At 36.2% G+C, this 21,366-nt stretch overlaps 2 protein-coding genes across 2 annotated transcripts in view; one reads left to right on the top strand and one right to left on the bottom strand.

Moving 5' to 3' along the window:
* Nucleotides 1-1,039: 1,039 nt before the first annotated feature.
* Nucleotides 1,040-7,363, bottom strand: LOC144977465 (peptidyl-prolyl cis-trans isomerase 6-like). The gene is made up of 4 exons (XM_078922713.1): nt 7,057-7,363; nt 5,179-5,371; nt 4,509-4,628; nt 1,040-3,420 (listed from the first exon to the last, which is right to left on the bottom strand). Exons 1-4 carry the CDS (start codon nt 7,129-7,131, stop codon nt 3,200-3,202), a joined length of 609 nt encoding a protein of 202 aa, XP_078778839.1. The 5' UTR covers nt 7,132-7,363; the 3' UTR covers nt 1,040-3,199.
* Nucleotides 7,364-11,499: 4,136 nt separating this feature from the next.
* The window catches only part of LOC144977464 (DNA replication licensing factor mcm4-A-like), a 30,387-nt gene continuing 20,520 nt past the window's right edge, over nt 11,500-21,366 (top strand). The window contains exons 1-6 of the mRNA XM_078922712.1: nt 11,500-11,642; nt 14,956-15,088; nt 19,076-19,123; nt 19,653-19,832; nt 20,403-20,557; nt 20,718-20,924. Coding sequence (XP_078778838.1) covers nt 14,992-15,088; nt 19,076-19,123; nt 19,653-19,832; nt 20,403-20,557; nt 20,718-20,924 — 687 coding nt within the window. The 5' untranslated portion in view covers nt 11,500-11,642; nt 14,956-14,991. The remainder of the gene's footprint in view (nt 11,643-14,955; nt 15,089-19,075; nt 19,124-19,652; nt 19,833-20,402; nt 20,558-20,717; nt 20,925-21,366) is intronic.

The raw sequence follows: 21,366 nt of genomic DNA, 5'->3' as shown, positions 1-21,366 counted from the left end.
GTTAAAAACTCCAGAATGTTTCTAATGATATTTTGCTGCTAGAAGCTGTGGACTATAAAAAGTAATAAACAAAAATGAATATACCAACAACAACAAAAAAAAACAATGAAAATATTCATAAATACAATACTGAAGAAGGGTTTTGAGTGCGAATTGTCCCGCGTTTGGTATTTCGTTCTTTTTTGAAGCTGTTATATTCATTTTTGTTTAGAATTTTTCAAATGCAATTATTTGAAGATTTCAAGCAGATAGTAGATCGTTCAGTTTTTAATTCTCACGAGTTATCAACAAATTTTGAACACCAAAGAAAAAAATTGTTTGTTTTTTTTTAAAGAGTTAGATCTAAGAGTTAGAGAATTTTAATGTTAATAAGCCATTGGAAATTAAAAATGAATGACCTGAATTTGAAAGGCTTGCTTGGCTTGTACAAAATTCCATTGAATTCTTTTGAGAATTCGTCCAATTTGGCAGCTCTGGTTTTCATTTGATTTGTCAGGGATGCCAAATGATTTTTGAAAGAAAATCTGAAAACGAGTGGAAGCGTCACATCTCAATCTCACCTAAAATGAACACAAAAATTCTCTCTCTTTTTTTTTCTAACTCTCCTTTTTCTTTGTAAGTGTATGGTGCCTTTGCTGCACCAATAATATAGGGAATGAGATTAGCGGAAGAGTAGCGTCCCTTGATTGGACGTCACCGATAGTCTGTAAAAGTTATTAGAGAGAGAACGTCATGTTGGTTGTGCGCGTGCGTCTCTCGTCCATGACGTTCTCTCTCTCTAATAACTTTTCCGCCGGTGACGTCACAGACTATGGGTGACGTCCAATCAAGGGACGCTACTCTTCCGCTAATCTCATTCCCTATTGCTTCTGTCTTGCAAAGACGGACCGCCAGTAGCTTTATCTTCCTTGAGAAGAAACGCTTTTAGGTGTGAACTGAGGTGTGAAAAAATACTGGGAAAACCGGACATTTGGCATCTCTGATCAGATTTCATTGACGGCTCTTTCGGCCAGGTTGTTTGAATTTGGTGTTGCGTTAATTTTTTTCTTTACCTTTTCTTACAAAGTCAATAATTTGCTAGTGATTTAAAAATTAAACAAATAATATTATTATTATTAAAAATTTATAGCACCATAATAAAAAGAATTGCACAAACAGTCAACAACAACAATTCAAAAGTAAATCACAGACAATTTAAATGTATATATAAAAGCACACAATGGAATGCCAAAATATATGAATTTAAATGGCTAAGATTTTAAATGACTGAAAGTCGAACTGAGAATCAATCATCTTATTTTTTTTGATCATATCTAGGTGAAAAAAAGAAAGAAAGAAAAATAGCGACACATTGTATGTAGATTTTCAACTGTCATAAAGCGGTCATGAAGTAGAGATAGAGGCAAAATGTATTTTTAAAATTCCAAGAAACAAATTAATAATATCATGTTATTATGTAATGTATTATAACTCGACAAAATTTATTTTTTTTAAATTCTAATTATATGTCAAGAAGAGAAATTTATTCTACCCAAACTTATTTTGCCATGGGTCATTTTTTTAGCCTCTTTGTAAAAAAATGTATCATATTTGCTAAAATTATTCACGATTTTCTGTCTTCTCAACACTCTGTTTTGAATTGAATAAATTTGTAATTTGTAATTATGATACAGACAAAGTCAAAGGCATCCTTTTCGCAGGTCAAAACCATTTTTAAAATACAATTTATCCTTCCTATCTATGTAAATGCTTTATATGGAGTTCCGTATTTTACTCTTTACGTCTTCTCCACTGAAGGATGAAAAAATTAGATTGAATCAGAGAGTGGAAAATTCACTGGCCTATGCTTTATCTAGTAATTCAGTGATGGGGTCAGTGGCGTGGCATGCTTACATTATTAGGTGGTGCCAGAATCAGAAGAGAATGATATAAATCATGCTATATTTGTAAATACAAAAGAGAGAAAAAAATATACAAAAAAGACTTACTCAATTAAGTAAGAGGCGGTATATACTATTTCTCAGTTTCACTTTTTTTTTTAAATGCTGTAATCCATTTTTAAAAGATGGATTCGGTGCCAGGCACCAAATCAACCAATATAGCCACGCCATTAGATGGGGTGGCGTTTAATAAGCATTGATTGGTCTTGATTGCAAAGAAAGGTCACAAGGTCTCTAAAAAGTGCCAGCTTGATTATCATTATTCAGAAAAAAATCACATATTCATGAAGTAAAACGATGTGTGACCGAAACAAATATATATCTTCTTAAAAACTCAATATGTAAACGTTTTCAATTGTTCTTAGAATTGATTTCACAAAAAGTCACCAGCGTCTCTCATCCTATTCTGTTGTCAAATCTGATATGATGGCAGGATGAAACTTAGGGGAGAAAAATTGAGCTTAGTTAACCCTTTCTTTGCACTCCAAAAATCGTCCCATTTTTATACAGTCATCTTTCTTATTCAGATTACTTTTGCTCGTCCAAAAAAAAAAAAAAAAAAAGTTTACGTAGTAAATTCAGGGAAATAATCATTGCAACTTGTCTGTATTAATGTAATTATGTCCCTTTATGTACTTGGCGCTCTTTTAGGTGTGTGTATTTTTTGGATGTTATTTCCGATTTCCTGAAGAAAAAAACATGAGCTGGAAACGTAAGTCATGAACAAGAATTCGCCAGATTGAGATAATTCTAGTGTAGTCTTGATGCATGAAATTAATGGATAAAATTTGAGAAAAAAATAAATGCCTATATTGAGAAGAAGAGATTTGCTTTGTAGACCTTACCGGTTAGCTGTCGAGCTCTGGAAATACTTGTATTTAAAAATTTGGCCAGAAAATTCATCCTTCAAATATTAACGATTTACATGTCCCCTATCTTGGCAAAAACTCTCAAACCTGGGACTTTAAGGAAGACCTCGCAAGTACCTAGATTTGAAAGGTTTTGCCAAGATGAGGGTCATTTAAATCGATCGATATTTGTTTGATGAGTTTTCTAGCCAAATTTCAAAATACTTGTCTAACCAGAATACGGCACTTAACTGGTTAATAATAAATATTACAGCTTCCTAAATCTCTCCATTTTCTTCATCTACTTCCTTCAAACCAACATAATACCAGATAGATAAAGTAGGTCAAAATTTAGGATTGATGTTGATGCGTCTTGATGACTGTGGCTGTCATAGTAACGGCGGCAACTGGTCACTCCACATCTACATAGAGCTCCTCTGTGACGGGTTCAGACGATGACTTGACAATGACCACATCGGACAGTGGTGCGTCCAAATCATTGGTCTCCGTCACACTAATCTTTCTGACCAAATCCATACCACGAAGAACTTTCCCGAAGACAACATGGCGTCCGTCCAGCCAAGGGGTGTCAGTCAAAGTGATGAAGAACTGGCAGCCATTTGTATTTTTACCTGAAATGAATAAGAATAATAGAGAGGGTGGATTTCAAAACGTGGTAAGTCACATCCAGATAGAAATCGAGTTAACAATCTCATGCAGTAGGGAAGAAAAATTGTGACGTCACAAACTCTGCTTTTCCAGTTCTAAAATCCTTGGAAGTATTATGTAACCAGTCGTTTGGAGGACTGACAATGAAATGTTACTTACTCAACCATAAGGTGCTTATTAAACGCCACACCATCACTGGTGGGACGCTAGTCTTTGGCAAAGTACTTTCTACCAGATTTAACAGAATCAGCTACCCAAATCACTGCTGGGTGGTCGGGGAAAAAATCTCGACTTCACCCAGAATCGATCGTGGTCCCTTTGCGTGTGAAACGAAAAGCTCTACCAACTGAGATATCGGGGCCCCTGTTATCAATGTAATTTTTGTTTATGTTCCTATTAATCCTTTTATTGTTGTTGGTGTTTCGGCAGCCGCTGCCTTAGGGGGGCAGCGTCGCTCGGCGGTACGATCTTTGCTTCGTACCCAAAAGGTACCGAGTTCAACTACCCGCCTCGTTGTTTGGCCTTGAGCAAGTCACCTCGCCCTAGCTCATTTTGCGGCGCTGCACTGCGGCTGACGCCTGGATTATTCCAGTCTTCCCTTGGAATAGACCCTAAAGACAAATTTCCCCTTTGGGATGAATAACGGGAATTTTTTTTTTTTGGGGGGGGGGGGGGGGGGGTTGGGTTTTTTTTGTTTTTTTTTTTGATGATTGTGACTGTTATTGTTCATGCTCTTTTCATACAATTTTATCCCATTATGTTGTCACTATTAGTTATGCTGACATATATGTCGGGATGACTTGGGTGAAAAAAAAATTGAATTTATTGACAAAAACATGAAACTTGGGGTTTGTTTCGATTTGCTATGTTACAGAATGAAGACAATTTCTCACAATGCAAAAGCTAAAAAAATTGGTATTTACTATCAATGTAATTCTAAAGTCACTTTTCGGGGTCCAATTCATTCCGACATAATACCGTTTCGAGACGAGGGGTCACATATTTACGACTGTATTTACATTAAGTAGACAAAAGCTCACTAGCCACCTACCTGCATTGGCCATGCTCAGCCACCCTGGTCCATAGTGCTGAAGAGTAAAGTTTTCATCATCGAAGTATCCACCGTAGATACTCTTGAACCCTGATCCGTCTTTTTGGTCGTAATCACCTCCTTAAAAAGGATAACATAATAATAATACCAATAACAACAATATTGATGATGATAATAATAATAATAATAATAATAATAATAATAATAATGGTAATACTGTAATAATAATAATGATGATCATCATCATCATCAAATAATAATGACGACAACACGATAAGATATGATGATGATGAATGATGATGATGATGATGATGATGATGATATGATGATGATGATAAATGATGATATATGATGATAATAATAATAATAATAATGATGATGATGATGAGATGATGATGAGATGATGATGATGAGTGATGATGATGATGATAAAATAATAATAATAATAATAATAATAATAATAATAATAATAATAATAATAATAATAATAATATATAATAATAATAATAATAATAATAATAATGAGTTTTGGAGGAACCGTGATCACCCCACCACCACCCTAACCCGCAAATAAATTGATTAATTACTTAACAAATAAGAAAATAAATGAATAAGCCAAATCTATACACAAAGTTAAAGAATTAAACTTAAAGTTTATTGTAAGTCCCACCTTGAATCATAAAATCTTTGATGACACGATGAAACTTGCTGCCTTCGTACCCATAGCCATTTTCACCAGATGCCAACTCGACGAAATTCTTGACTGTCTTTGGAGTGATGTCACCAAAAACCCCTATGACAATGGACCCGATTGGTTGACCTCCAATCGTGATGTCAAAGGTCACTTTGTTGGTAACTTTTGGCTGGAATAAAATTGTATTTTTAAATTGTATTAATATTATTACAAATGAAGGGTGAAAAGTGTGAACTTAAAAATATTTTGGAGTATTTAAATTAAAAACTTGACTTTAGGCCAACGATTACAACAACAATGCTAAATGAAGCCCATAATTGCATTCGGGATTCCCTTTCATCGGGCTTTCCCCCTTTATGAACACTGAACACAGACGATAGATGAGACAAAATTAATAGGAATTAAAAACCATTTCTTTCAAAAATGTATGTGGCCCTGTTCATTCATTAATTCATTCATTCATTTATATATCCACACATTCTATTGTAGATGTAGACTCCACCCGGTCTTTGTCACGACGTGTACATATTTGCAGGCCTGATAACCGAACTCAATAATGGGCTTCATTTAACATTGTTGTAATGGACAATATTTGGTTTGAGAGTATTTTCATTACAACAATGAGCCCAAAACAATTTGGGTTACCAATCCTGAAACTTAGTATACGTCAGTTTGTCACGATATAATGTGAAGAAGCATAAAGATGTGGATGATTTTATTGTGTGTTGTTTTTGTTTGTTTCTTTGGTTGTTTGTTTGTTTTTATTGTTATTTTTTGTTGTTGTAGTTTGTTTGGTTGATTTTTTTTGGTTTTTTTTTTTTTTTTTTGTTTTTTGAAGGGGGGGGGGGGGGGGTTCTTTTTATTATTTTGTTGGGGGTTTTTTTGGACTTTTTTTTTGGTTCGTTTTTATTTTTTTTTTGTTTTGTTTGGGGTTTGTTTGTTTTGTTTTGTTTTTACATTTGGGGGGGGGGGGGGGGGGGGGGTGTGGTGGGGAGGAGGGAGTTGTGTTTTTTTTTTTTTAAGTTTTTTTTTTTTTTTAAATTTTCGTTTTTCAAGTGGCCATGAAAAATACGTTTTAAAGTTTCCAAATCTTCAAGACTAGAATATCCTTTATCCAAAGGGAGGAGAGAATTGCCTTCAAATACTCCTGAGACAACCGTAATATCTATATAAAACTGACAAAGAAAACTTAAGATTCTATATAGCGTCATATCTACTAAACTTACTCAAGCGCCTTAGAAGGGGTACTAAGCCAACAGCAACATAAAAAATATGTGGGCCGAAACATGAATAACAATAATAATAATAATAATAATAATAATAATAATAATAATAATAATAATAATAATAATAATAATAATAAGGGTCTAATAATAATGTATTTCTATAGCGCCTAAGCATCCCCTTAAAAGTGCTCTGAAGCGCTTTACGATTAATTCAAACGCACAACCCCCCCCCCCTCACCCACACACACACACACACACACACACACACACACACATATATATATATATATATATATATATATATATATACATACACTCACACACGCACACACACACACACACACACACACACAAACACACAAAGGCCCACACACATGTAAAAAAAAAAAAAAACAATCGTACAATGCCCTGTAAAATAATGTAGGCCCTACAAGTTCTGATTTTACACCTGAGTACAGTGAGAAAATGCGAGAAAAAGGCCTTTTCCGAGACTCAACTTTGCACCGCTCAGAGACATAGCGATCCAAAGACGAATGCCAATAGGATTATTATTCAAATATAACCATCATCATCATCATTTTTAAATACATATTTATTTTTTGGGGAACTTTATTTTTGTTACTCTCACCCTATTGAACCCGTCATCACCAGCGATGAATCCGAACAAGAAACACAAAACTGTGGTCAACATTGACGATTTCATTTTTGGAGCTGTTCACTTTAGACGATCTTTTCCTAACTTTAACAACGGATATCTTATTTATATAAAACTTTGCAACACAACTCAGACTAACTCTTCTTTATCTTATTTTAAAGCACTCAATAATTTACTCTCATTCTATCACACACGTATTGCCTACTACTGCTAGTCTATAATATAATTCCACGGCGCATTCGTTACCAGTGATAATGCTAGGCTAGTAGAGACAAAGAGAGGAACGCTGACTGGATAGAAGAGAACTTTTCCCTCAAAGTTCATATTACTACATAGATCCACGTACACACAGACATGCCAACGAAAACGAAAAAAAACCCGTAAAAATTATTATTATTATTATTATTATTATTATTATTATTATTATTATTATTATTATTATTATTATTATTATTATTATTATTAATTAATTAATTAATTAATTAATTAATTAATTTCCTTATTTATTTACTTATTTATTTATCTATTTATGTTTTTTTGGCGGGGCTCTAATGACAAATTCCATACAGGCATCTTTAGTTAAGTATAACTTATTGTAAAGAAAAGTTATGCACCCCCCACATTTCTGGAATTTACTTCCATTAAATTTAAGAAGTAAGATATTTTCGTCTAAAGTGACATTTTTTAAAAAACACATTAAAACACACCATATGCATGCTTCTTTGACCTAATAATTTTACGAATAGAGCTATCAACTCTCTTGAGTTCATATGAATGAAAAATGGAACAAATTTGTTCATGATGAATTGGAAAGTTTAAACATGTTTTTCCTCTCTTCTCAATCTGCGCCTCGAGTTGGAGCGTTATAGATAGTTCGAAGATGACGTCACTCGGGTCTTTGTTATTGTTTTTTGCCATCCACGTTTATGAGTAATGCTCACTGAACTGTATTAACCCGACTATAAACGTTCATGGATACACACAGTTTTGTGTGTTGGTCCGTTATACCTCCGGATGGCAATGTTATGAGCTTCTTAGCCAAGTGCATACTATCTATACAGATATAATATATTGTACGAATGAACAATATTATTATATTATTAGGTGGCTCGACAAACATGGCTTTGATAAGTTATATTAACCAACTGAACTCAAATTTGAAAGTAAAAAGGTTAAATTTAAGAAACACTATTTTTGATCTGATAACAACGGATTTTCAGACTACCAGCTTGGCAGCTTTGCATGCAGTAGCGTGGGTAGTCATCATCTGTGGTGGCCATTTACTGTACTCGTGGCATTTCTCAGACGAAGCGGCAAGTCGGTTTACAAACGTACTACTTTTTGTCTCTAATAGCTTCCTTATTATGTATGAGTTGTAAGCACAAATTCTGTGAGCCTCTCACTTACCGCTCATCCTCCGGGTTTCTTTCGTGTACACGTAGAAAACTGTAGGGGGTGCCTGAAGCCTGTGATCCCGAAAATACTAACCAACGAAAGAGTGAAAATGGAGAGGCTTCGTGTACACGTGTTGGAACGATACAGACAATGGACGATTCGGGTACAAACCCTTCGTCAGCACAACAATACACACATTAACGTGGAACACAAATTATGAGTAAAGACGATACAAGTCATTTTGCATTTTATTTTATTTCATTTTATTTTATTTGTTTTCCACGTTAATTTGTGTAGTGCTGTGCTGACGAAGGGTTTGTACCCGAAACGTCCATTGTCTGTCACGTTCCTATAGATAGTATAAAGTGGACGTCACTCGGGCCTTTGTTGTTGTTTTTTGCCATCAACATTTATGATTAATTCTCACTAAACTGTATTAACCAGGCTATAAAAGTTCAAGTTCATGTTTACACAGAATTTTGTGTGTTGGTCTGTTATACTTCCGGATGGCAATGTTGTGAGTTTCTTAGCCAAGCGCATACTATCTATAGTCTTTATAGATAGAATGCTCTTGGCCAAGGAGTTCACAACATTGCCATCCGGAAGTATAACGGACCAACACACAAACTCTGTGTAACCATGAACTTTTATAGTCTGATTAATACAGTTTAGTGAGAACAACTCACAAACGCGGATGGCAAAAACAATAACAAAGGCCTAAGTGACGTCATCTGCATACTATCTATAGATAGAATGCGCTTGGCCAAGGAGTTCACAACATTGCCATCCGGAAGTATAACGGACCAACACACAAACTCTGTGTAACCATGAACTTTTATAGTCTGGTTAATACAGTTTAGTGAGAACAACTCACAAACGCGGATGGCAAAAACAATAACAAAGGCCTGAGTGACGTCATCTGCATACTATCTATAAGTTGTCTTGCTCAACAGGTGGTCGCGGATTATGTCTTTGTGAAAGGCATTTCTCCTCGCCCTATTGAAGACGGGTGTAAAAATTCCGAGACCCCCCCCCCCCTCTTTTTTTTTCATCAATGTCATTGTCAAAAAAACAAAACAAAACAAAACAAGATATATATATTACATGTCCATCAGGGAAGAGATAAAATATAAACGCTGTGAGCTTTTTTTCAAGCCCTGTTAAGTACTATATAACTATTTTACACTATTTGAAACAGTCCAAAATTATTTGCAAAGCGCTTTGTTGTGACTATTTTCCCCACGAGAAAGAGAATCAATACACCATTTCTGTAAGTATTTTAAAGTTTGAGTTATATTTTATTGCAAACGATGAAAAGATCAAAGGGATTCGCCATTGTGAAAAAACGGTTTGGTCTATCACTATCAGTATTCAAAATTCGTAATGTCACTTAAATATAAGCCCTAATGAAAAAAAAAAATGAAAAAAACAAAAAAAAAAAAAAAAAAAAAAAAAAAAAAAAAAAAAAAAAACACAAAACAAACAAAAAAAAAAAACAAAAAAAAAAAACAAAACAAAAAAAAAAAAAAACAAAAAACAAAAAACAGAAACAAAACAAAACAAAACAAAATATAATTAAAAAATCACAGCACCACATTTCGTAACTTTGGAGGAATTTGCGATATTCCGCGGGCACGGGACTTGAAATGGACGATAATCGCCAGACTGGTGGTCCACAGACAATAAAGAGCTGAGTAAATATCATTGATGATACATGATAGGCTATAGATAGTATGCAGATGACGTCACTCAGGCCTCTGTTATTGTTTTTGCCATCCGCGTTTGTGAGTTGTTCTCACTAAACTGTATTAACAAGACTATAAAAGTAGATGGTTACACAGAGTTTGTGTGTTGGTCCGTTATACTTCCGGATGGCAATGTTGTGAACTCCTTGGCCAAGCGCATTCTATCTATACATATCAAGCTGTAGCGTGTAACTGTCGTGAATAATGGCATGCCCTTCCGTAGCATCAGGCTATGAGTTTACGAAGGCTACGGGCGACGTGCACATATTTAATGCAGGTCAGACATCCGAATCCACTTAATGGCCTAGTTTAACATGGTTGTAATGAACGAGAGAGAGAGAGAGAGAGAGAGAGAGAGAGAGAGAGAGAGAGAGAGAGAGAGAGAGAGAGAGAGAGAGAGGAGGAGAGAGAGGGAATAAGTAGGAGTGAAATATCTGTTCAATTTTATAGTTATCATATAACATTATAACAAGTGTAACTAAATGACAAATTGCCATATTTATGGACAATAAAGATCTATTATTATTATTATTATTATTATTATTATTATTATTATTATTATTATTATTATTATTATTATTATTATTATTATTATTATTATTATCATTATTATTATTATTATTATTGTATATTTTGCGTCATTTTTTAAAGATTTTCATTACAACAATGAGCCTGAAAAGAATTGGGTTATCAGACCTGCAAATAAGTACACGTCGGATACGGCCGAATGGATGAATGCTATTAATCCCTTGACGGAGAAACAGAATCTCTCTCTCTCTCTCTCTCTCTCTCTCTCTCTCTCTCTCTCTCTCTCTCTCTCTCTAAACGTTTGTCTCGTTGCTAATGTAACTACTTACTCTTACTTTTTAATATGGTTTCGCGCGGCTTCTTGTGACCCGTAATTGCCAAGTTGGCGTTTTAATTCAACCGTATTATTTTTCATCTGTAGGTTGTTGGAGTGTACTGAATTTTCTTGATGATTGAAAGAAATTTTACATTATTTTGATCATATATTTGGAAAAAAGGAGTATTAAAGGGCTTGTATTTATTTATGCGAGAAATACGTGTGTGCATAACATACCTAACACTAACAATAATATAATCTATTTCAATTGATGCATTCAATCAATAATCAGAAAAAAGTAAATCATGATAATAATATGACATTATATAGATGGTTATTTGGTCAATAGAATCATTATGAGATTTGATATATGAAAAATCAAATAATAAAATATTATAATATATGAATCAGTTAATTTCATGTGTACCTGGCATTTTCAGCAGACCTCGATCATCAATACCGCGGGAAATCAAGATCAGGAGTTTGCATAGAGCTGCATCAATTGTTTTTGTTTATATTACCTATAACACTAGATCCATCTGAAAATAATATAAACGTTGGAAAAATAACACAAAGTAAGTAGAGATTGGTGTTTCTATAACTTTGCGTGTTTTTACCGGACCGGATTGTTGGTCCAGTGTAAAACCTCAATGTCCAGTGCCCAAACCCCTGCCCCTATCCCGTAGCCGTAGTGTCTAGGATCATCCAGGATGATTGTTCCAAGATTCACTCCTAGTCAAGTCCGAGACGAGTAGCCTTCCTGTCTTATTAAGCTCACGAGCCTGTTATGCTGAGATATATGTGACTCACCGTCTCTAAACGGTATTATGTCGGGATGACGGGTGCAAAAAATTGAATTTATTGACAAAAGCACAAAACTTGGGGTTTGTTTCGATTTGCTATGTTACAGAATGAAGACAATTTCTCACAATGCAAAAGCCCATGGTTTTACATTAGAGTATCCTTCTCCTAGAAAAGTTGCCTTCCTCAGCTCTTGAGTCTTGTCCGCGCATGGTTTTACATCAGTCATCAGTCAAGAGTAAGAGTGTCATCGACTAGAAAGTTAGAAAGGTTGCCTTTCTCAAGTCCCAAGCCTTACTTTCACTTCTATCCAAGAGCTTGTCCTGTCTTCTGCACCTCTAAGAGGAAGATGTCCCACCTACTCCCTAACCCGGTTAGAGTTATACCGCCAGGGACTCGGAGTTAACGGTGATAGTAGTTGTAGTTTCTGATTTAGTAGTCCTTTGTAAATTGAATTTGAATCGGAATAACAGTCGACTATGACTAAACTCAAACTCAAAAGCTCAACAAATGAGCACTGCTTGGCATACAACCAGTGTTTATGATCAACAAAAGCATTATATTCACTGTAAAAGTATTTGTAGAAAGTCTGGAATATTATTATTATTAGTAGGCAGTTTAGTAAGCAGCAGCAGTGGCAGTCAAATTTTGACCCAACTCGCCCATAGGAAAGTTGTGACCGAAAATTGCCGTTCGCGTTTTGGGGGGTTCAATTAAAGATGCATAACTTCGTTGTAAAGAGGAATATCGCAGATATTTTGATATCATTATTTTCGTCATTCAATTTCCTTTTAAATGGTGCCAATTAAGGAAAAATCCATTAATAATTCCAGAAGTTATATGAAGTTAAAATTTGGCAATTTTCAAATGCATATATTTTTTTATTTACCGCGTGTGTTTTTAAAATTTAAACGCTTGTTTTTAGAATAACATCTAAACTTTATTCATGCCAAATTTCAGGGCTCTATATCGATGCGCAGACACCTTTTAACTCTGCGCCGAAATGCCTTGTTTACATTATCTTCTCATCATGGCTGCCGGACGATATCGATATTCATATCGATATTTTAAATTTAGTTATGTATTATGTTAAATTTAGTCCATAATATTTTCAGTACTATTATTTGCTATGTTTTTATTTTGAATACATACTTTCCAACTTTATTTATAGGCATTTTATAGTTTTTGTTTTAAAAGTTCGTATATTTCTTCTCTTTGTGAAATCCGATATTAATAATATCGATATTTTAAAAATACCAATTACTTTAATTTTTTTTTATTTTACTTTGCCATCAAGTCATCAAGTTTCTTTCCCATATGTTTAGATATGTTTATCATTTGTATCCATATTCTAAAGGCCTTAGCCTTAATGATTATTATGGTAAGAAGTTCTATTAGTTTTGACCACCCCATACATTGAGAGAGAAGGGGGGAGGGGGTGGGGGGATAAAATTATATTAATTGTCAGTTCAAATGATGTAATAGCAATAAACCCAAAGTGGTTCAGCAGAATTTTTTAAAGTATTAAAAGCCAGAATTTTCCTTCTAATTAGGTATAATAGGGAATCTGTTTCAATTTATTTGAACTTTTTCAATCTACCATTTTATTTATATACAATTAAATTACCATAGGTAAATATAAACTCATTATGTCATTACACAACATGTTTATATCTTTTCATTTAAATACTCTCAAACCCTTTTTTATTCTCTATGTATTAATTAGAAGAGGGGATTATTTTCAATTGTTTCAGTGAGATATTGGGGATAAATCCAAACGTGATAGAGCAAATTGTTTCTTACGTCTAGCCGAGTTTTTGATTATGTAACATTTGCGTCATATTATGTAATAATGTGTTAATTTGAAATGTTTATCTTCCTCTTTATTAGTGTAAATGCATTGTCCTCGATAAGACGAACATTTTGGTATACAATATATGATAAGAACTCCATATTGACTGTTTTAACCATTTTTTATTAACATCACGCGATTTCGGTCACAACTTTGCAATGGTAATTTTGGGGTAAAAATCGGTCTGAAATTTCAGACTTTGAACTGCCGTAACTACATTTCTAATCAAGATACAAACAAAATTCAAACTGTTTTGTAATCTGTGTTGCCAGCTCTTTCACATGACATTGGTTTCAAGTGTGTGAGGTACATTTAGAATTTCTATTAAACTCCCTATTATTAGGGAGGACAAGTTTCACAGCACTTTTACTTTTATTGAATTATGAGAGCCCTTTGACATTAATATTACTATTACTTAATCTTTTAGAGACACTTTGGTAAAAAATTTAAATTGGATTGAGCTATATCATTATAAAGTGCTTTTCAACACGATTCTAATATCAAAATTGTAAAAATCAGATAAGCAGAAGAAAAGTTATGTTCGTTTAAAGGCCGAAAAATGGTCTTCTATTTGCCTTTGTTATTTACTGATGGACTTTGACTTTGTGACACCTGAAACTGTTTCATTCCGTTTAGTAACCACCATTGGGATTGGCCTAAAATGCCACTAAGATTTGAGTAAGGATTTTTCTGGAACGAACTTCATGAATGCGGTGTATACAGGTTTGCCCTGAATTTAATTTTATCAAAAAGTTAAGATGTTAAATCACGTGCCGTCACTCATTTTTTAATTATCCAACACTAAATTATACCCTATTTTATCCACGATCAAAAGATATACTAAATTGGCATTGATTTAAAAATAAACACCAAACGATAGTGTAATTCCTCCTGAAGAAAATAAGACATAAATAATTAAAATCCTTCCATAAACAAAAAGATTATGCAACTTTTTCTGAGATCCATCACTCAATAGTAAAAAAAACAATTTGATGAGTTGGTTGTCGTTTATGACTCAGGCCGACGTCATAATTACTTACTGTGTTTCCCATCAATTTCGATATTGCAAGTGATGGCAAACATTGTTATTGAGGCCTGCCCATCCAGATGAAAAAAAGGGAGGGAGGGGGGGGGGGGGGGGTCTCTCTCAATTTTTTAGATACAAGTCTTTCCTCAGAGTACCGCAGTGTTAGTTAAACATTCATTATTTTTTCTTCTTTATCTGATTTCACCAGTTATAAAGCATTGTCCTAAGACCAGACAATTTTAGGATGTCTTCTCCATCAACACCATCAACTCCCCGCAGGAGCAAGAGGTCAAGGGAGGGGGCGGATGCAACCAGCCCAGAGAGCGAAGCAGCAACCACACGTAAGTAACTGGAGAACCATAACGGGAGTATGGTTAAAATTAAAGGACAGAAATTGAAATTGTGAATTTATTAAATTAACCCTTTATAGACGGGCTTTAGTTTTTACTCTTTCTTCTTCTAGGTTCCATGCCTGGTCCAGGCTTCGGATACTGCATGAATTATCTCTCTCCATTCCTCCCTGTCTCTTGCCTTTTCAAACAGCTCTTGGATTGTTAGGCTGGTGAAGCCCTCAGTTGGTCTATGAGTGTTTTTCTTTGTCTCCCCGGGCGCGTTTACCAGGTATTTTTCCACAACTTGCCAGGTATTCATTCTTATCTTTCCTTACTATGTGTCCGAAAAAGGATAGTTGTCGATCCACTATTAAGGGCATTAGTTTCCTTTGTTGGTATGTTTGTTTTAGCACTTCTTCGTTCGTTTTGTGTGCAGTATACGATATTCTCTGCATCCTTCTCAAGCACCACATTTCAAAAGCTTCAATGTTCTTTTGTGTTTCTGCATTTGTAGTCCAGCTTTCGCATCCGTATAACAAGATTGGCCACACGTACACGAGAGATAGTTGCCATCCTGAAGCCAGGGAAGCCGGCGAAGGAGGCAGACAGTTACAGACCCATATCGCTGCTGAGCTGTCTTTACAAATTGTTGGAGCGTGTTCTATTAAACCGATGGGGGCCGGTCCTAGACGCTGCCCTGCCACCCGAGCAGGCAGGCTTCAGGGAAGGGAGGTGCACCACGGAGCAGGTCATTGCCCTTACAGAGCATATTGAGCACGGGTTCGAGAGAAAACAGCAAACAGGTGCTGTGTTTATAGACCTATCAGCGGCGTACGATACGGTCTGGTGCGATGGGTTAATGCTCAAACTTGCAAAAATCATAAGGTGCAAAAAGACCTTGAAGTTGTTCTCTTCGATCTTAGGGGAAAGGCAATTCCACGTCGCGCTGGGAGACGTCACGAGCAAAGTTAGAAAATTGAAGAATGGGGTCCCTCAGGGGTCGGTACTTGCGCCAATGTTGTTTAACGTTTACATTGGCGATATGCCGAACACTTCCTCCCTGAGGCTGGGATACGCAGACGACTGGGCACTCGTTACTCAGAGTAAAGTGTGGACCCGTCTCGAGAGCGTACTCAGCGAGGGCGTCACCAGACTCAAATCCTACTTTGACAAGTGGTACCTGAAGATGAACACTTCAAAAACCGTGGCCACTGCATTTCACTTATGCAGTGGTTGGCACACCCGTAAACTGAATGTCCTAGTCGGGGACCAGCCACTCCCATATGAGCCGCGTCCAAAATACTTAGGGGTGACGTTGGATCGCAGCCTTACCTATCGGGTTCATCTCGAAGGGGTTGCCCGGAAGATAGAGAAGCGGAATAGTCTTCTGAGGAAGCTGGCGGGATCGACTTGGGGCGCTAGCCAAGCGCTCCTGAGAACATCCGCCCTGGCACTATGCTATTCCACCGCGGAGTATTGCGCTCCAGTGTGGGGTAGAAGCAGAAACGTTGAGAAGGTGGATGTAAAACTTCGCAAGTCGATGCACATAGTGTCGGGAACGCTAACAACAACCCCTAGAGAATGGGGCCCGGTGATGGCAGCGATCCAGCCCCCGATGTCCGGAGGGAGACCATTACGGGAAACTGGCTGAGTAAGATCAAAGAGAGAGGGAATGGGGATACCCCTCTCACGCGCATAATGAACGGTGCCCCGTTTCGAGCCGAAATAAGTCCCGGCAACCCTTGTACGCAGAATCCCTGACTACGGACAGAGCTGCACATACGAGATGGAAGTCGGTTTGGACGAATTCAATCCCTCGTGGGGGCGGGGACCTACACTCCTCTAAGCTTGGTGAGAAGTTGCCAGGCTTTGATACCAGTAAGAGGAGACACTGGGTAGCTGCGAATCGGCTTCGGTCGAGGAGCTGCCTAACGGCCGGTGCGTTACATCAGTGGGGTCTAACTTCCTGTCCTTTATGTCCACGCTGTGGGCAAGAACCCGAAACGGCAGAGCATCTAGTCGAAAGGTGTGTTGTGACGATGCTACCAGGCGGGTTCGCGACGGTGCACGAATGCGGACCGGACTTTGCTGATTGGGTCGATCGTCATAACATAATAGTGTGAACCATAAGAAGCTGCTGCCACACGTAGCACTTCAAGACTCGGAATCTAATCCCGAACGACATCTGTTTGTTTTTCAAAATGTTTCCCAGGTCCATGAAGGCCTGTTTGGCTTGAGTTATTCTTGCTCGTATGTCTCGGTTACATCTTCCATCTGTTGTCACTATTGAACCTAGGTATTTAAAACTTTCTACGTTGGTAAGTTGCTCGCCGTGAATCGTTATATTGCAGGTGTTGTTGTTTTCGGGGTTTTTCTGTATTACCATGCATTCCGTTTTGGTGATATTCACTTCCATTCCCTTGGCTTCACTATCTACTACCACTTTGTCAACAATCTTTTGAAGTTGGATTTCTGATGTTGCAATGAGTACCGTATCGTCTGCGTATCTTATATTATTTATGTTGTGACCTCCCACTTTTATTCCCTCCATATTATTTATGCCCCTCATGATTGTTTCTTGGTATAGATTAAACAGATCTGGTGAGGCAACACACCCTTGACGGACTCCTTTCTTAATAGGAATGGAATTTCCTGTAGAGTTTCCGATTTTGATAGATGCCTGCTGGGTGTAGTATAATGTTTGCATGAGTCTGAGGTCTTTCTCATCAGCGCCAATGGAGTGCAGTTGTTTTAGTATTTCTTCGTGGCGTACTCTATCAAAAGCTTTTTTGTAGTCGACAAAACAGAGGTATAGTGGGGTCTGAACCTGTATAGCTCTTTCACTTAAAACACGGAGAAGGTATATTGCGTTCCTTGTCCCTCTGTCAGGTTGGAATCCATATTGTTCTTCTGCGATTTCGGGGTTAATCTTATTCCTTAGCCTGTTGATAATTATACGCAACAGTATTTTGTTGATGTGGCTTATTAAACTTATAGTTCTAAAATTTTCGCATCTGACTGCACCTGCTTTCTTTGGTATTGCTATGAAAATAGAGTTACAGAGATCTTCTGGAATTTTCCCAGTATTGTATATATTGTTGAATAATATGTGAAGTTCATCAATTGCTAGATCTCCTAGGCTTTTTAATACCTCTACAGATATTTCATCAGGGCCTGTTGCTTTACCATCCCTCATTCGTTCCATGGCATGTTCAATTTCACTTTTGGTGATGTTTGGTCCGCTTAATGGTTCTTTGAATTTCAGTGGTGGTTCATTTCTATTTGGATCATTTTACTCTTTTAACTTTTTACAAATAGAACGTGGGCAGTGATGTAATACATGCCTCAACAACATGATTCCTCCCTTCCTTGAAGATTACTGGGTAATGTAGACGGTGCTGCTCGAAGCTCGAAGAAATAAATAACAGTGTGAAATTGAATGTAAATGCTTTTATCAGATTAATGGTAAAAATTGCAATTTTGAAAAAGAATGTCTTGGCAGGATTGAGCTTACAGCTCAGTTAAATTATACACAACCTGTGAAAAGGACTACAAGTTTTTAATATTATTTCTATTTAAAGTTTAAAACATGTTATTGTTGTTCGGTATGTTTTATATTTCAATAAAATCAAGTAGGTTAAAAAATATATTCTTTTAAATAGGCTGGAAACTTTTTTGCGATAGCTCCTTGAATTTTGCTGGTACTATTAACATTGTGGTTTACTCAGTGGTATTCTTCTGACTTAAGAAAAGAAGCACATATAAGGAAGATATGAGCTATACGTAATTCATTCCTCGATCCTCAGTTGGTACGATGTAACTTTGGAGTTCAGCACACATGCAATGATTGTAGGGCAGGTTTCAATTTGGTCAAATTCTTCTGAAAGGCGTATGAATTAAAAATTATTCCACATGACTCTAAGAATTGAAAACTCTTGAGCCCTTATTCGTGTCTCGATAGTTTTTAAAGATTGAGCTTCTCCATTTAATCCACAGCATCAAGACGATCAACCAGATCTGCTCAGTCGACCCCAACAAGAACCCGTGAGTACCTTGCAATGTGACGTTAGGGTAGATGAGTTTCTAATTCGAGTATTGATAGATGAAAATTTATCTACAAAAAGCTTATATTTAATTCAAATGGTAGCAAGCTGGTATTATTTTTATAGGGCTCTCAGATAATTTTTTTGTTGTTGAAAGATTTTGGGAATGACAATCAAGAATTTGAAATTTTTTGACCTAAATTTCTCGAATATGCTGATTTAAAAAAAGATTTTGTTTCAAAATCAGTGACATAGTAAAAAAAAAGCCGATCAAGAAATGAAATAAAAGTGTTCAAAATATGCAACTACATTGTCCATTTCTGACTAATGACATCATTTTGAAATGGAAAAGTGCAAGTTGCAACATTGACGGGAATTTTTTTTACAGTTTAGAAGTGTTTCATTTTAATAGATACATGTATTTTGTATTTATTTCTTTTTACTTGGTGGTCGTCAGCAACACCTGAAAAGTGATTATTTTTTAGTAAGCTATTGAAAAAAGTTTCTAAATATTTGACCTGAAATTTCAGCAACAAGAAGAGGAAAGAAATCTCAAGATGATAACACCAGTGAGTTGTCATCCCCACCATCTCAAAAGAAACGCAAAGAGGCTTCCTCTCCTGGAGATCTGGGACCTCTTGACTCTTCTCCTTTGGGAGCAATTCATGCTGCTGGGACAGATGATTCTTTGCTAACAAGCCCCAGGGGAAGTAAGTGTGCTCTGTTAATGCATATGTACATGACAACTGCTTTTGGTTTTATACCCAAAGCTTGGGTAACTTTTTCAGTGTTATATTTTTATTCAATGTTAACATGTCCTGCTTTGGTGCCAGAATCATAAAATGTGCTGGCAAAAATTATCTTTATTTTTCTGTTTTGAAGTTTAAATTTTGTAACAGTAAGAAGATATTGGTGAGAATTTTGTTTCCCAATCAATTTTTCTATTTGACCTACAATTAATGCTAAGCTACTTGCTTGAGACTTTGATATGAGTCAGAATTTTTTTCCCCCAGAAAATGCAGAGTATTTGTTTGTAATAAAAGAAGTGAAAATTTGATAGCTTCTTAGTTTTGCTTTTGTTTTCTTTTCTCTATATTCCTTTCTCTTTTCTCTCATTGATTTTTTGGTTCGCTCATTCTCATTTCTTTTCCTTTTTCTTTTCCTTTCCATTTTTTTTTTTTCCTTTTTATTTTTATTTTTTTCCCCTAGATATGGGATAATTAATTTTGAAAAAAAGAAAAGATGATCAAATGTTGTAAAACTGTTTCTTTTGGTTTCAGCGCCAGGCATGGATATAGACTTAAGCTCTCCCATGGTTTATGGGACTCCTAGCTCCCATAGTGGAACTGGTGCAACTCCTATCAGACACCGGCCAGACGTGAGAAGTGACAGAAGGTTGAGGCAGGTGGCCATTGGAGGATCTGACCCTCCGTCGGTATGCAAATTTTTATGATTATAATGAATTTACAATGAACATAATTATCTCATCGGTAGATGGTACTTAACCCAATGAGAGAGAGAGAGAGAGAGACTTAGACTTGAAAACAACCCATTATACTTTTAAAGAATAAATCTACATTTTTACTATTTTTCAGGAAACTGGTGATATAAGTGAAGCCGTGAGTGAGGCAAACCCCCCTGGACCACAGCTGGTCATTTGGGGAACTGATGTGGTTGTCAGCCACTGCAAGGAGAAATTCCGTAGCTTTGTGTCTCGCTATGTTGACAGAGATTTAGCTGCTGATGAGAGATCTGAAGGCATGGATATTGACCAGCCATACTACTTGCAACGACTTGATGAGGTATTCAGCTTTTGAGTGTTTACAAATATTTTATTGTTTGCAGTTTTAAAATTGAGTACTTATCTAGTGCTATATCCACTAATTGTCCTCAAAGCGCTTTACAAAGGGTCCCTCGCCATCAACATTATTTTACATGTAGATAGAGACATGAAGAATGTTAGGTGATATTACCATTTTTTTTCTGACAGAGACGATGCCGTTAAAGGTCAGGTACTCATTTTACACCTGAGCACAGTGAGAAAATGTAAGCAAAGAGCTTTTTTCCAGGACTCAACTATGCACCGGTCAGACACAGTGGGACTCGAACCCTGGACTTTCCAATGGGAAGGCTAGTGTCATACAGCCGAACTTTTATTAAAGGATTATATAGTAATGCTCTTCAACTAATTTTAATTTGTTTCGCATACAATGATATTCATTCGACATGTAGCTCCATTCAACC

Source organism: Berghia stephanieae, chromosome 7, assembly GCF_034508935.2.
Source record: "Berghia stephanieae isolate SIO BIC M18660-M18661 chromosome 7, UCSD_Bste_1.3, whole genome shotgun sequence".
Lineage (NCBI taxonomy): Eukaryota > Metazoa > Mollusca > Gastropoda > Nudibranchia > Aeolidiidae > Berghia > Berghia stephanieae.
Note: the sequence above shows the minus strand (reverse complement) of the source record. Positions and strands in the feature narration are given on the sequence as shown.